The 16,297-nt window shown below is 56.5% G+C and overlaps 1 protein-coding gene across 2 annotated transcripts in view; it reads left to right on the top strand.

Annotated features, from left to right (window-relative positions):
* The window catches only part of FAM102A (family with sequence similarity 102 member A), a 35,813-nt gene extending 20,062 nt beyond the window's left edge, over window positions 1-15,751 (top strand). Inside the window, exons 2-11 of one of the 2 annotated variants that reach the window (XM_040225204.1) lie at window positions 3,492-3,612; window positions 3,805-3,834; window positions 6,253-6,369; window positions 8,052-8,098; window positions 8,259-8,410; window positions 10,453-10,557; window positions 10,646-10,841; window positions 11,283-11,404; window positions 11,540-11,609; window positions 12,971-15,751. In XM_040225204.1, the coding sequence (XP_040081138.1) occupies window positions 3,492-3,612; window positions 3,805-3,834; window positions 6,253-6,369; window positions 8,052-8,098; window positions 8,259-8,410; window positions 10,453-10,557; window positions 10,646-10,841; window positions 11,283-11,404; window positions 11,540-11,609; window positions 12,971-13,016 (1,006 nt within the window). In that variant the 3' untranslated portion in view covers window positions 13,017-15,751. Of the gene's footprint in view, window positions 1-3,491; window positions 3,613-3,804; window positions 3,835-6,252; window positions 6,370-8,051; window positions 8,099-8,258; window positions 8,411-10,452; window positions 10,558-10,642; window positions 10,842-11,282; window positions 11,405-11,539; window positions 11,610-12,970 lie in introns of both variants that reach the window. The other variant, XM_040225203.1, reaches the window with a different exon arrangement.
* The last annotated feature ends 546 nt before the right edge of the window (window positions 15,752-16,297 follow it).

Raw genomic sequence — 16,297 nt, 5'->3', positions numbered from 1 at the left:
AATTGGGTTATCTGTCTTTATTTTTGAGTGGTAAGAGCTCTTTATATACTCTAGCTACAAGTCCTTTATATATATGATTTGCAAATATTTTCTCTTGTTCTGTGGGTGTCTTTCCACTTTTTTGATGGTGTTCTGTGAATCACAGAGTTTTAAAATTTTTATGAAGTTCAGTATATCTCTATTTTTATCTTACTGCTTGCACTTTTGGTGTCATAGCTAAGAAACTTGCCTCACAGATCATGAAGCATTACCCCTATGTTTTCTTCTAAGTTTTATAGTTTTTTGCTCTTCAGCTTAGGCCTTTGATTCATTTTGAGTTAATTATCATACATGGGGTGAAAAATGGGTCCTACTTCATTCTTTTGAATGGGAATATCAGTTGTCCCAGCAACTTTTGTTAAAAAGGCTATTCTTTCCCCCATTTGTACCTTTGTTAAAATTAATTTACCATAAATGTGAAGATTTATTTCTGGACTCGCAATTCTATTCCTTGAATCTGTATCTATCCTTACGCCAGAACCACACTTTCTTAATTATTGTAGCTTTGTAGAATTTTTGCAGTCAAGACATGTGAATCCTTTACTTATGTTCTAGTTTGTTTTGATTATTCTGGTCCCTTGCATTTCTAAGGTTTAGGATCAACTTTTCAATTTTCGGTGGCGAAGTCAGCTGAGATTTTGGTAGGGACTGTATTCAATTTTTAGACCAATTTGGGAGTACTGTCATTTTAACAAGATTAAATCTTTCTGTCCACGACTATGGGATGTCTTTCCACTTACTTACATATTCTTGAATTTCTTTCAGTAAGGTATTGATAGTTTGTAGTTTTGCAGAGCATATGTTTTATACTTCTTTTGTTAAATTTATTCTTTTTGATACTATTGTAAGTGAAACTTTCATTTCATTGTGGATGTCCACTAGTATACAGGAGGTCCTTGATTTTTGTATATTGACCTTGTATTCTGCAACCTGGCTGAACTCACGTATTCTAATAGGTGGTGGCTTCCTTCGGATTTTCTGCATAGCAGATCAAGTCACCTGCCAGTAGAGGTAGTTTTAGTTCTTCCTTCCAGCAAAATGTAAGCTAGTCACTGCTGCAGTTCCAGTGCACAGAACAGGGACTGGCACACAGTTGGTGCTCAATTATTTGATGAATGAAGGAGGAGGGCCGCCACGGCTGGGTCAGATGATGCTCTGGCCTGGGGCCCCCACTTCTCCTGGGGCACCTGCTTCCTGCCTGTTGTCCACCAGGGGGTTGGGAACTCTCCCTTCCACTCCTCCTCCTCTCGAGCCCTGACCTTTTGTTTGTCCCCAGTCTGCTGGGGTTGCTGGAGCTCACCTTCCTAACAAGGTCAGAGCATCTTGGTGATTGAGTGCCCCCAGACTCCAGCATCTCCATCAGATAAGACATGTCTCAGGGGGCCTCCCTAGGCCTGGCCCTTGCTGGGCACACCTCCCTGAATGCTCTCAGGTGCCCACGATGAGTGGCTCCTGTGCCTGTTTCACCGATGCTGATGCAGAGGTTGGGCCCCAGCCTGAGCTGCACAGTGTGAGGTTGTGAGCCCGGGTCTGCCTGGGCAACTCATGTTGCTTCCATCACAGCCCTGGCAGGACGTGGGGAAGCCTTGGTCCCATCCTCAAAGCCTCGTGGGGCCAGAAGGGAGCTCCTCATAGAGGCTTGGCTCGGGGGCCTTCATCAGCCGAGAACCCAAGAGTATGTTCGTTTCCCACTCATGCAGTTCCCTCTGCTGGGAACTGTCTCCCCGACTGGCTACTCCCCTTCCCTGCATTCGGATCTGTGCCTGAATGCCATCTCTGCAGCTAGTAACCTTCCTAGCTGACTCATCCCTTCCCTGACCCTGTCCTGGTGACACTGAGTCATCACTGGGGTGACTGTCAAATGTCAAGTCCGTGAATCCAGTCCACTGCAGTGTCCAGCACCTGGCACGTACTTGGGACTCAGAGACCCAGACAGATGCCTTAGGGGCCAAGCATGTTGCAGCTGGCCCCACGACCTTCGTGGGTTCCACATGCCAGCCTCTCCCGAGCCGCTGACCAGTGAACCAAGACGATGGCTGGGCATTCTGACCCTGTAATTGGCCAGCCCTAATCTCGGATCCTGCTTTGCCCATCTCTGGGGGGTGTGACCTGGGGTGGTCTCTGGGAGCCTCAGTGTCCTCAACTGTATAGAAGGGGCGGCAGAGTCTGTCCCCTTCCGGAGTTGCCGGGGGAAGCAAGCGTTCAGGAGATGCTCAACCTGTGCTGACCCTCTGCCCTCAGGCCCCAATCTGGCCACTAACCCGAGCCCCTCCAGTCTCCAGGGGGTGGAGCGGTCACTTCCTCAACTGTCCGCTCGGGCGTTCCTGTTAGGTGGGATGAGGCTGGAGATAATGTCTCTCACGTGGGCCCCTCCCTTCCTGAACACATCCTGCTCTGCGGGGGTGGGGGGTGGTACGTCATCTCCTTCACGTGAGAAGTCACAACTACTTGCACCCCCCGACTTGAACCTCCAGGGCCCCCGCAGCTGGAGAGGCTGGGGGAACCGCTCCTGCCGGCCCCCACTCACCCCCCGGGCACAAGGCACCTCCCCAGTGGCGGGGGGTGCTTGGTCATGCTCCCCAGGCCCAGGAGGAGCTCCAGGAGCTGGAAAGCCAGCTTGTCCCCCGCTACCCCCGACCCAGTGGGGAGGACACGCCTGTGGCACAGAGCCAGGCGGCTTAGGTTCAAGTCTCTGTTCTGCTCTGCTCGTGGTGGGCCTTGGGCTGAAGTCTTAGCCCCAGAGGTCCCGTTTTCTTTGAATGTGGGCTTGGGCTACTGATGGTAGCTGCTGCAGACAGTTGCTGGGAGAGTTAGCATGACCGTGGCTCGCCAGTGCTTGGAGCAGGCTCCAGCGGCTTTGGATGGTGCCTGGCACATAGGAAGCGTGCTGTGAGTGTTTGCTGCTGTTGCTGTTATTACTCTTATCATCGCTGTTACTGCTGGTGAAGAAGGGGGCTCTGGAGCCAGGCAGCACTGGACTGAGGGCACACCTGTTTCCTGGCTGGGTGATATGGGCAGTTTATCTAGCCTGTTTCTTCGTCTGTGAAAAGGGCTGCCAGTCCATCCCAGGGACACCTTTGTGAGGCTCACTCGATATAGCCAGTGGCAGTCCAGCGGGAGGGGGCCCGTGGCAGCTGAAGGAGCTGTCTGAGGCCCCAGAACAAGGTGGGGGCTGGGGGCTAGGCAGTGCTGGAAACACACAGCTGCCCCCTCCCCCCCCCCCCCCCCCACCGCCCAGCCTGCTCTCACCCTCGGCTTGCCTTGTGGTTTTTTTCCCCCTTTTTTATCTTGTTTTTGTTGTTGTTTTCATCACACTTCCACAAGCAGATTCTTGTTACGAAAATGCAGTCACTTTGTGATACAAAGTGAAAAGTGAGAGCTCCTCACCCATCCCCGCAGGGGGCAGGGCCCTCACCTCCTTGAACGTGGACCCCCACCCCTTGTGCCCGCAGGGAGGAGGTGCAGGAGAACTGCGTGCGGTGGCGGAAGAGGTTCACCTTCGAGTGTAAGATGAGCGCCAACCCGGCCACCGGCCTGCTCGACCCCTGCATCTTCCGTGTGTCTGTGCGCAAGGTGAGGCCGGTGGAGGGCTGCCAGGACCACCGGGCTGGTGCCTCCAGGCCCATCCCCTGAGTCAGGCTACCTCATTTCCTGTCCTCCTTCCTTGAGGGTCAGGTGGGGAGGAGGGCAGAGAAGATTGCGAAGACCCGTGAGGTCACTGGGATTCCCTAGCCATCCTGATCTCCATGTCTGTTTCCCTTGCAGGAACTGAAAGGTGGGAAGGCTTATTCTAAGGTAAGCCGGGCCAGGTGAAGGGGCAGTGGGGTGGGACGGGATGGGACAGGCATGAGAGAAGCTCTAAGAAGAACCTCCAGCCACCTCTCTTGCCCCAAACAGAAGACGCCCTGCCCTCTATGAGATGTATTAGTTTTTGGAGCTATCTTTATTGACAGCCTCTGTGTTTTAACTTAAAGGCAGTGGATGCTCATTGCAGCACAGATGGTAGAGGGCTTCCCACCACGTGCCTCCCTCAGCCTCCTCCTCACACCCTTCCAGACCTCTTAAGAAAACAAAAATGCCTGAAGCGGGGGACTTCCCTGGTGGTCCAGTGGCTAAGATTCCACACTCCCAGTGCAAGGGGCCCAGGTTCAATCCCTGGTCAGGGAACTAGATCCCACATGCCTCAACTAAGACCCAGTAAAGCCAAATCAATCAATAAATACTTTAAAAAACAAGCAGCAGAAGAAAAATGCATGAACTATCTCATACAGAGCAGTGAATAAAACACGTGCATGTGGTTTAGAGGATCATACAAGGAGCCCCCATGGGTGTACCTAAGCACACGCAGGTGATAGGATTTTTAAATTCACAAGAGGGACTCGTCCTACAGATTCTGAAGCCTTTTTTTTAGCTACCCAGTACAGCACGGGCATGTTTTTGTGTCATCACAAGTTTCCTTTTGCTTTCTAACAGCAGAGGGTCCCTTGTCTGGCTGGGTGAGGGGGGCTCATTCACCCCCGCGGCTGCACGTCTGTGTGGTGGGCAGGGTTCCCCTCGCCCACAGATACTTCAGGCCTTCCCGTTTAAAGCCTTTTCCACTGGGGAAAGTGGGGGAAGATGGGTCTGAAAGGGTTACCTCTGGCTTTGAGTCAGCCTGCTCTGCCCTGAGCCCCCCTTCTTGTGGGGCCTCCTGCCCACCCTCTGGGGCCCGGGGAGGCACCCAGTAGCAGGGAGGTGGGCTCAGTCAGTCCAGAGGGGACATGCCTTTGTCTCGCCTCACCCTGCGTGGAGAGCCTGAGGCAGGCAATAAGCGGAGTGAGTCCCTTCCCACTGACCAGAGCTCAGGAAGTTCAGTGGACACGGCCGTGCCCTGCACCCTGTCCCAGGTGCCAACACCCTGCCCAGTAGCAGAGGGCAGGGTGGCTAGAACCGGGCTGCGGAAGGTGCTCTTAGAGTGGAGATTTCTCCTGGTGACGCACATGGGTGAAGGACAGCCAGGGAAGAAAAGGCCAGCTAACAGCGGGAGCACCCACCTTCCCCCCGCCCCCCCAACAAACCTGCTGTGTCACCTGTCAGGCCTCCCAGGCCCTTCCCTTCTGTCACAGGCTCGTGTGTGCGTGCTAAGTCATTTCAGTCGTGTCCGACTCTTTGCAGCCCCACGGACTGTAGCCCATCAGGGTCCTCTGGCCATGGGTTTCTCCAGGCAAGAATACTGGAGTGGATTGCCATGCCTTCCTCCAGGGGATCCTCCCCACCCAGGGACTGAACTTGTGTCTCTTAGGTCTCCTGCATTGAAAGGCAGGTTCTTTACCACTGGACCACCTGGGAAGTCCCACCACAGGCTCAGGTCCCGTTAATCAGAAGAAGAAACTGAGGCCCAGAAAGGTGGTGAGATCTGACACTGATCAGGCCTCGTTTCAGTCCTGGCTCTGCCGGATAAGGTGTGTGAGCCCCTGAGCAGGTCACTTGCCTGCTCTGAGCCTTAGTTTCTGGGTCTGAAGCATGCGCTCTACACTCTGCAGTAGAGACTTGTGTGCAGCAGGTGCTCAAATGAATGTCCCCGCTTAGCTTGATTTGTCCTCCAGGTCTCTAAGCCCAGCACCCACCCGCCGGGGCGGGACCTCCAGATCTGGCAGATGTGGCTTCCTCCCAGAAGGCCTTCTCAGCTCATCCACCCTGTTCTTCCACTTTCTCACTTCCCTCCCCACCCCGGGCTCCCCTCTGCATCCCGTGACAGCTCGGGGTTCCCACCAGCCCCTGGCTCCCACCCCCACCAGGGTCTCCTGCCCGCCCAGCAGAATGCCCCCCACCCATCCATCCACCCACCCCAGCGCCAAGTTCCCACGGGCCTGGCCTCCCCTCCTGCCCGCTGGCTCGGCGGCTCCCACAGCATGGCCTTGTTTCCCTGGGAACAGTGCGTCTGTGTCGCAGACAACAATGTCCTTTCATCTTGGGCGCTGCCCTGGTGCACGCCGGGATGCGGCACAAAGGGTGCTTTGTGCAGCCCGGGGATGTGAGCTCCTGGCTTTGCCACACGGAGCCACCAGCCGGGGCCCGTGTCCTTGGGTGCCAGTTATGCAACAGTCTGTTGGGGCTGCGGGGCGGGCCCAGGGCTCCGGCCGCCCCTGCCCCTGGCCCAGCTCACCCTTGGGCCACCAGCGCTGCGCCCACACTCCCCTCAGCCTCCCACCCTCTCCTCTGTCCCCCGCTCAGCTGGGCTTCGCTGACTTGAACCTGGCAGAGTTTGCAGGCTCGGGCTCCACAGTGCGCTGCTGCCTGCTGGAGGGCTACGACACAAAGAACACTCGACAGGACAACTCCATCCTCAAGGTACGGGGGCTCTGGGCCTCGCCTGCCCTCCCACCCAGGGGCAGGGGCAAGGGCTGACCACCTCCCTGTCAGAGTCCCCTGGGGAGTTGCAAAGAACACAGGTTCTCACCTCAGATGGACAGTGAGAGATGCTGGGAAGACGTGGGCCCTGGGGTCAGGAAACCCCCCTTGGAGGCCTGACTTAGCCACTGGCCTCAGTTTTGCCCTCCATAATCGGGGCTCAGGGAATGGACCCCAACAGTCTCTTGTGGTGAGACCAGCACCCCTTATCTCGTGGTGCCCAACCACAGTCTGGCAGGGAGTGATGTCTCTTCCTGGCCCCAGTTTTGCTCAGGAGGGGCTCCACCTTTGGGTGGTCATCCACCCAAAGGCACAGCAAAGCTGGCACTTCACCCTGCAGCCCAGCTCCTAACCACAGCCACACATGACACGAGGCCACCTGAGGTCCAGGGCACTGGGGGTGTGGACAGACCTGCCGTCCCTGCACCCAGCAGACCTGGGCAGCCGCCCCGAGGGCCCAGCCACGTGAAGGTTTCCGGGACCTGGGCAGCACCCTCCCCCTGGGCAGCTGCCTCCTGAACCCCTGCGGACAGAGATATCAGGGCATCCGCTGTCAGCTCACCTTTCTTCCTCATCTCCACACCCTTCCACCTGGCTGAGAAAACAGTCTTGTCTTAACCACAGCCCTGTGAGCTGATCCAGTGGGAGAGTGCTGCTTCTGGCAGAGCTGAGTAGGCGGTGGTAGGCCAGGGCACTAGGGCCTCCTGCACCTTTTGCAGAAGAAGCCAAAGGCCCCTGGAAAGGTCCAGGCTAGCTCTTGTGAGAGCCAGGGCCTCAGTGCATCCTCAGACCAGATCAAGGGGGCCTCGGGTCCAAGGCCAGCTCCCCCACGTCCTGTCTGTAGGACCTTGGATAGTCATTTATTTCCCCCGAGTCTGAGTCTCAGTTCCTGTGTCTACAGCCTGAGGCCACCACGTACGTGGCAGGTTGCTATCACAGCCAAATGAAATAACCCATTAAAAATCTCAGCCTCACCCCAGCGGGCACCATTTTTGTCGGAGGTGTCCCTGGGATTCTTTCTCAACCCACTACCTGTCACTTCATCCTAGCCCCGATTCGGGGACCCAAATCTTGCCTTGTTTGAACCATTGCCGAACTCTTTGCCCAAGTGGATGTTAAACGTTTCTAATGACTTCTTGCTTTGCTTTATTCAACAAACTTTCACACACCCCTGCCATCTGTGTTGGACTCTGTGAACTCCTACACTGTGTCGGGCTGGGTGGGCCCCTCCCCACCCGGTAGGCTTTAAGAGCCCCCCTCCCACCTGCCTCGCCCACTCTGGGGGCTGTGAAGATGGAGAGTGTCTGCGGCCTCACCCTTGAGGGTCCCACAGTCTAGTCGCCGTTCTGAAATGACAGTAGCCAACTCACTGCTCACTCATTCCATGCCAGGCGCCCCAGGCATCCTCTGCCATCCCACGAGGCAGCTGTTAGGATCAGTTTTGTCCTCTGCACGAGAAAACTGGGCTTCAGTGAAGTTTGGTGGTATCACCAGGGCCAGCAAGGGACAGAGATGGGATCAGAGTCCAAGCTCATCCGAAGCCAGAACAGAGGGTCCAGGCACCTGTGGGGGATCTGGGAGGGTTGAATGGGCCATGGCTGATCTCCTCGGCTTTTGCACAGGTCACCATTGGAATGTTCCTGCTTTCGGGAGACCCCTGCTTCAAGACGTGAGTGCTGGTGCAGGCCACCTGAGGGGTGGGGGCTCTGTCCTGAACATTGTTGGGGGAGGGGCAGGGACTCTTCCCTCCTCCAGGCTCGTGGGGTCCCCTGTCTTCTTCTGACCCCGAGCTGGGGCACCCCAGTCACACCCCTCTCTGTTTTCCCAAGGCCGCCGTCCACTGCCAAGTCCATCTCCATTCCAGGCCAGGACTCCTCCCTGCAGCTGACGTGCAAGGGTGGTGGAACCAGCCGTGGTGGCAGCAGCAACTCCCTGACGGGGTCCCGGCCCCCCAAGGCCCGGCCCACCATCCTTGGCTCAGGTACCGCTCCCCACCTGCCCTCTGCACTCCTCCTGAGACGAAGGCTTTCACCTCCCCCAGTCCCTAGGTCCCAAGGGGGGGACACTTGCTGAGGAGAGAAGGCCAGTGGGGTGGTATTCACCCACCCTTGCTTCCGTCGGGTAGGCATCTGCGCCCCTCCCATGATCCAGGCTCTGCCTGGCCCCAGAATCACAGCAGCACCCTGGACCAAGACGGATGAGGTCGCTGGCCTCCTGGCTCTCCGGGTCGAGCAGGAGAGACAGGGGTCAATGAACAATAAATACATCAAACGCTTGTCTGCCTAGAACTTGACGCGAGCTGGGAGAGAGATATAGAAGGTGTCTGCCTGGGGACAACCAGGGAGAGCTCCCCGAAGGGATGTCATTTGAGCTGAATCTGGGGTGTATTGTGCTGTGTTCCTGGCAGAGGGACCTGCTAGGAGCTCTTGTTCTGCTCCTTGCTGTGTGACCCTGACTGGCTGTTTTAAATCTCAGGCCTTAGCATCGTCCTCTGCAAAGTGGGATCAGCAGTAGTAACCACATCCTGGTTGCTCTGGGGATGAACTGAGAAAATGTGTGTGCCTTTCCTGGCACCTGGGTCGTCCTCTCTATTTCCCAGCATGTTTCCATTAAATTATCATTATTACCAATGTTATGAAAAATGCAAATGAGCTTGAATCCCCAGAGGAGTAGGTGTGGCAATTAAGAGGGAAAGGAGCCCAGTGCTGTAAGGGTGAAGTAGGCCCTCCCCCCACAAAGCATGAGCCTTGGCCCCTGCACGCCGTCCCTGGGGGTGAGCTCAGAGCTGGGAGGTGGACAACCCCCAAGCTGATCAGTAGGCAGGGTGGCACATGGTGGCCCTAACCTGTGCCACAAGAGCAGTGAGGGCACGGGGCCTCAGACCCTGTTTTTCTGGGTGATTCTGCCCCTGGGGCTGGGAGCCGAGAGGGACCCTCTGACCCTGAGGGCCAGCTTTCCTGCCCTCCCGTTTTTCGGGCACACCAGCCAGGTGGGACCCAGAGCAGAAAGCTGGGCTTCTCCCCTGCCTCAGCCTGGGGGCTGCATGCAGGCATGGGGGCTCCCCAGCTCCCCTGCTCTCCAGCTTCAGGGTAGGGATCCCCAGAGGAGCGATCTGGGAACCAGGACACCCCAGCACGTGTGGTGCCTTTTGTGTAAGAAAAGAGATGCTTCTCCTGCATGGGGTGGGAATTTGAGCCCCACAAGCCTCTCTCTTCCTGCAGCCCCTAGAGGCAAAGAACCTGTCAGGACTTGAAAAGCCTTGTGGCTTTAGGTCGGGACACAGACAGGCCTAGGGTCCCGGCTGTGACCTGGGTGGGTGTGCTCACATCTGAAGAGGATGGAAGAGTCATTGCTTCCTACATGGACCAGAAGGACTGGTGGGTGGGTGGGTGCTCTCTGAGTCCTAGGCAGACCCTGCTTGGTTCCCTGTATTTCCTGCTGCCAGTCCTTAAAAGTGTGTTCCCCACTCTTATTTACTCCACTCCAACTACACAGACCCCAGCTCACTGAAGCCTCAGGGCCTTTGCTGATGCTGGTGCCTGGGTCTAGAAGGCCTTTTCTCTGATGCCTTACCTACCCTGCTCCCTGCCAAACATCCTGACGGTCTCTCATTAAGGCCACCTCCTCAGAGAAGCCTTCCCTGATTTCAGGTTGGATTTCAGACCCAACCTCCCCCCATACGCTCCCTGCTGTGGGCCGTTTGCCAGTTACTGTTAATTGTGGGTCCTTTTTGTCCTGTGTTCTTCCTTCCCACCACTGGGTGTCTGTGACACCCTGTCTCTTAGCAGCCCAGTAGAGCGCCCCCCAGATATTTGTGGAATGAAGGAATGACCCTGGGCTCGAGTGCTGGCCTGTAGCTCAGGGCAGGTTGCTGCCCCCTGAATCATCTCTTAAGAGTTTTTCCATCTCTTAAGTGGAAATACATAGCGTGCCCCCCCACCCCCAATCCCACCCCACCACATTCAGTGAGAGGACTAGTGAGAAGCGAGCATACTGGTCACCCCTGCCCCTCCTGGCTTCCAGGGGTGCCGGAGGAGCCAGATCAGAACCTGTCCAGCCCCGAGGAGGTGTTCCACTCCGGCCACTCCCGCAACTCCAGCTACGCCAGCCAGCAGTCCAAGATCTCGGGTGAGTGCCCACCCATCCTCCCCATTCCCTTGGCCTCCCAGCCTCCCCGGCTGCCCCCATCATGACCTGCACCCCCACCACCCAGCAGGCTACAGCACAGAGCAGTCGCGCTCCTCGAGCTTCTCAGACCTGACACACCGCCGGAACACGTCCACCAGCAGCAGCGCCTCGGGCGGCCTCAGCATGGCCGTGGAGGGGCCTGAAGGCAGCGAGCGCGAGCACCGGCCCCCCGAGAAACCACCGCGGCCACCCCGGCCTCCGCATCTGTCAGACCGCTCGTTCCGGTAGGTCTCACCACAAGTGCTGCTAGAGAGCAGAGCCCTCCGGTGGCTCCCGGAACCTCTGCTCCTCCATCTGTAACACGGAAAACGGCCCTGTCATCGTGGGGTGCGTGGCTGTCAAACCAGCTGATGCTCCACACTGGCTGCACCCGGCCTAGCGTGCGTGCTCAGTGGGCAGATGCTGCGGGTGGTCTAGCATACCCTGGGGCCGGCCTGCTTCCATGCTCTGTGGCCTCTTGGAGGCTGGCACTTAACTTCCCAGGGCCTCCGCGGCCTCCTCTCTAAAATCAGGTTGCAGCAGCATCCGCACTGTAGGGCTGATGTGACGGTTCAGTGAACACACTCTGGACCAGCTTCCACGTGCACTCGGAGGGTCCTGAGTGCAGTGGACGGGGACTGGGGTCCTATGGTCGTGTGACTGTTCTGACTCCCGCACCACCCCAGGAGGAAGAAGGACTCGGTGGAAAGCCACCCGACCTGGGTGGATGACACGCGCATTGATGCTGATGACATCGTAGAGAAGATCATGCAGAGCCAGGACTTCACGGAAGGGAGCAATACCGAGGGTGAGCCGCCAGCACAGGCGGGGTGCGGGGGTTGGTGCCCGGGGTGAGCAGCCAGCACTGACAGGGGGACAGTGCCTGGGGGCTCCCTGGCTTTGCTGCCCCATTCAGCTTCTATCTTCCCCTGTGTCCCCACAGACAGCAACCTCCGGCTGTTCGTGAGCCGCGATGGCACCACCACCCTGAGTGGTATCCAGCTGGCCAACAGGTAGGCGGGGGAAGGTTCTGGGCGGGTGACGAGTGTGGCTCTGGGCCCCTGTGGTGAGAGCATATGGCTTCTGCAGCCCACTGACCTAGCTTTGAATGCCAGCTCTTGTCCATGTGACTTCAGGCCAGTCATGTTTGTCTGAGCCTCGGTTTCTCCGTCTGTCAGATGATGTGGATCACACCACCTCACCCGGAAACCTGGGACGAATGCCCCAGGTTTGGTTTGGGAGGGTTCCGAGGAACCTTGGAAAATGCCTGACACAGGGCTTGCCACACAGCAGGGGCTTCATACATCTTTATTTTGGATTCCACTTTTCTTTCCCTTCCCCCTAGGCCTGGGAGCTCCTAAAAAATGATGATGACTCATGTATCTATTAAATGAATAGTTACTGTGCACCAGCCACGTTCCATGGTTCTGAGCTAGGTGCTGGGGATACGGCAGTGAGAAACATAGATTTCTGCTTCATGATGTTCAGAGGCAAGCAGATGTGAGGATCAAACTTGTGGCTTGAACTCTGCCAGTATATAGAGTATCCTCTAAATCATTCATTTACAGCATGCTGGTCTGTGTGTGCCTGGCTCATTGAATGAATGAGTGGAGGAGCTTACCACCTGCAGGGCTGTGCTGAAGCCTTTACTCCTGGTTCTTGTGGGCCAGATGGGAAAGTGCCCTTTTAACATCTAGGGCCAGAGCAGTAGGAGGCTTGGCTGGGCCACAATGGGGCCTCAGACCTGCCCTCTGGTTTTGCTCTGCTGACCTCTGCTGGCTGAGGCTCAAAATTGCAACTGCCATCTTTGCGTGGCCTACGCTGCCCTTAGTCGGGTGGGCAAAAAGAAAACAGAGGGCACTTCTTGGGGCTTTGTGACATCCCTCTCCAGCCCCCTCTGAGGATGAGGAAACTGAGATTGAGCAAGGTTACTGCAGAGCTGTATACTGCGCCCCGAATGACTACGGCCCTGCCAGTGGGCCTGGCCTTGGCTGGGAGAAGAGCTGATCAAGCTTCCCGACCTTCTGCTGCACTTTCGGCAAGCCCCGTAATCTCTCTGAACTTCAGTTTCTTTATCTGTCAAGTGGGGCTGGCTGCAGATCCTCTCTGCCTGAATTCCTGTGAGGATGGGCACAGCACACCCCAGCATGTGAGCTGCTGGTACCCAGGGGGGCTTGGGCATGGTCTGTGCAAGCTCTGTGATCCCACAGGCTCAGGTACGTAACATCTGTGTTACCCTGGGCAGGTGACTCAACTTCTCTGAGACTCAGTTTCTCTCTGCAAATGGGGCCAGTTAACAGTGCTTGCAAAGTACCTCCCAGGGCTGGCCCAGAGGATCATCAGGGAGGACAAACTGACCTGTTTCTCCCCACAGGGTCTCCTCTGGGGTCTACGAGCCAGTCGTGATTGAAAGCCATTGAGGAGCAGGTGCCCCGGCTGGAGAAGGGCCCTGCCTTCACGGGCGTCCAGACGCGCGTCATTCCACAAGGGACCTTCCCCTTCGGATCACCATCCGTGCTGCCTCTCATCTGTGCCTCCTCAATGCACTCCAGCCCCAAAGCATCATTCCATTGACCTCCCATCTATGCTGGGACGCTCATGGCCCGCAAGGGCCCCGGGCACCACTGTGAATATTCTCCTCTGAACCACTAGAGAGCAGGACACATGGGCCCGTGAAGCAGGTGGGCAGAGACGCATGGCGGGCACTGCCCATCTGAGACCCGCCTGGGTCCTCGGCGAGGACATTCAGTAGTTCCTGCACATGCAGGGAGGCTGGTGGCCGAGGGGCCTCTTGTCCTGTGTCCCCGTTCACTCCAGGAGCGCTGGCTCAGCCCTGGCTGGGCCTCGCTCCATTGCCCCCTTGTCCTTGCGGGGGCAGTTCACCCCCCTGGAATCCTGCCACCACGGCCCTCTGACTGCTTAGTGCTTCAGCTGTCCCTCCCCTGCGTCCCGGGGGACCTGCTGGCGGCCTCCTCCGGGAAACCAAGACCTCAAACCCCACCCGCGCTCTGGATTGAGACCCTCCCTCCCCCGCAGCGAATGTCCTGCTGCCCCGGCAGCCTGCACTTTGCACACGCTTGTCTCCAGCACAGCACCCTGGCCCTCGCCTGCCTGTCCACTGAGCCCTTCCCAAGGATCCCTGGGCCCTGCCTGCCGTGCGGTCAGCAGCCCAGCCCTCACAGCCCGGCTGGAACGTGGCACTGCCCCCGCCCCTCCCTGCCCTCTGGTTGGCTCCAGCTCAGGCCTGAGCCCCCTGCTGAGAAAGGTCTGAGCCTGAGGGGAGCCTGCAGTTCCTCTCTGCCCCGGGGCTGGGTCCTGGGCAGCTGGCTTCTGTTAATGAAGCCAGGAAAGGTGCCTCCCAAGGCCCTGGAGGTCAGCAGCCCGGCTGGGCTGGGTTTGCCAAACCAAGCCCTTTCTCTCCCCTCAGGCTCAGCTGGCCCAGGCCGGGGCTGATGCTGGAGAGGCAGATGGGCTGTAGCTGGACTGGTCTGGAGCTGGCTTTCTGGCCAGAAAAGCCTCAGCCTACCTCTGAAAACATGCCCTCTCTGGGCAAAGGAGAGGGCAGTGGGGGGACGTCCATTAAGGGGGTTTCCCAGTGGGGAGCAGTCTGGCCCTGCCCCCGCCCCTACCCTCGCTATACCCTCAGCTCTCAGCACTTTCCCCTGGCCTTGTCCTCGTTACTTGCTTGAAGGTGGGTTCTGGCTGCCCGCCGGTCCCTGGACAGACTCCCCGACACTCTAACTTCCACTCATTTTTTATAAACCCAGCAGGCTGGTGTTTATGTAGCCCCATACCTTTTTCCTTTTCTTTCCTGATTGTTTTTTTTTCTTTTTTCTTTCCTTCTTCCCTTTCATTTTCTTTTTTTAGAGTTCAAAGTTTGGTATTTTCTCCTCCCCCAGGCGAGGGGAGGTGCTTCTGTTCTCCCCGTACCTGTTGGCTGGTCCCAGCAGGGCTGGGGATCTGGGGTGGGGGGTGAGGGGTGCCCTCCCCAGGCTGGGAGGGGTCCTTGCCTTCTGCCCCATTGACAAGAATTGGACTTGGTCTTGGAAACTCCTGGCATTGGGACCAGAGCATTTCTAGGATTTCTGTTGTTGTTTTTAATGCCCTAACCCTTTTAGAAAATGAATGTGAGAAGGTGCCTGCCGAGGCAGGATGGAGCGTTTGCTCTGGCTGGGGAAGGCTCTGGTCAGCTCGGCAGGTCCCTTCCTGCCCCACAGACACCTGGCACTTTAAAAGGGAGCTGGCCGCACTGTCTACCGTTGAAGTGACCCCTAGAAGATGGGGGAACGCTGTCCTTCCCTTCTGTATGTGCACGACCTCAGCCCAGTGAGGCGATGTATTCAGGGTGTTTTTAGGTCTGAGTCAACATTCTGGGGGCTTCAGGCATAAGATAGCTGGTTTTGGTGCTGTTGGGGAGAATTCCCCATACCTGGAACCCCAGCCCCACCCTAGGTGAGGTCTGAATTTGACAGTCACCCCAGAAGGAGACAGAGCCTGCCATACCTTCCCATGCCAGGCCTTGGGCTAGGGTAACTGGACTAACAGAATTCGGCCACAACCAAATCAATGCTGGCTGGAGCTGGAGGCCTGGAGCCCCGGAGCCCCAGCCTCATTCCCATGTGGGAGCCCTTTCTTTGACCCTCTGGTCCCCTCAAGCTCAGTGAATTCCCATTAGGTGCCCACAGCTCTGGACTAAAAATCCTATATTTAGAAAGAGACAGAATATATTAGAGATATTTTTGGAAAGGAATTGGTCTATGCAATGCCAGTATGGAATCTTCTTGAAAGACAGTTTAACGTTTTTACTAGGAGATTTAAAGAAAGGTCTACAATATTTTTAGGTTTTTTTTTTTTTCCTGGTCACCCCACAAACTGACCACATGGCATGATCTGCCAAGATGGAGAATGCCATGGTCTCCTCTCTTTCGGGAGGTGAGCAGGGAGATGGGGGGAGGGGAGGTCTTTTTTTTTTTAACACCCCTCCTTTTGAACAGAATGTTACCACCACCACCCCCTGATTCAGTGGGCTGTGTTTATATCTCCGTCCCAGCTTCTATTGTAGAAAATAACATTGTAAGGGGAAATCAGCCTAGTGTCAGTGTCTTGGTTGGGGGGTGGGGGGTGGGGATTAAATGTTGCAGATTTTGTTATGGCATGTTGGTTCTTGCTTGTTTTACTGAGTTGAATCCCAGGTCACAGATGGCACCAGAAGGGAGAGGGATGAAACTCTGGGGGTGGGAGAGACATCGGTGGCCATGGTTCTTGGTTGTCCTGGCTGCAGTCATATTATCACTTGTTACTACTACACATTTATTGGGAGGAAACGTAGGCCCAGAAAGGGCAGTTTCTTGCCAGCCTCACACAAGGTGGCAGCTCTGACCTCAGAGCCCAAGTTCTAACCTCCCCAGAGTCAGCTGGCCTCTAACAAGCACGCCTGAGGATCGATGACTGCCTGTGCCTCAGCTTTCACAACTGCAAATGGGGTTGTGGATCAAATTAGGAGGTGGGTATACAGCCCTCCCTAGGGAGCCTGACCCCCACCCTGAGAGATGCTAAGAGTTTTCCCAGCCTCCCCAAAGCCACAGGCCAGCACTGTCTCCAGGCTTGGACCACCTCACTCCCTGCCCTTGACTCAAGTTCCTGAAGAGTTGTCATGGCCACCAAGCTCTTGGGAAAGGCAAGTCACCCTGGGCCTTTCATG

Source organism: Oryx dammah, unplaced genomic scaffold (assembly GCF_014754425.2).
Source record: "Oryx dammah isolate SB20612 unplaced genomic scaffold, SCBI_Odam_1.1 HiC_scaffold_25, whole genome shotgun sequence".
In the NCBI taxonomy this organism is placed as follows: Eukaryota; Metazoa; Chordata; class Mammalia; order Artiodactyla; family Bovidae; genus Oryx; species Oryx dammah.
This window is presented reverse-complemented; position numbering and strand designations above follow the sequence as displayed.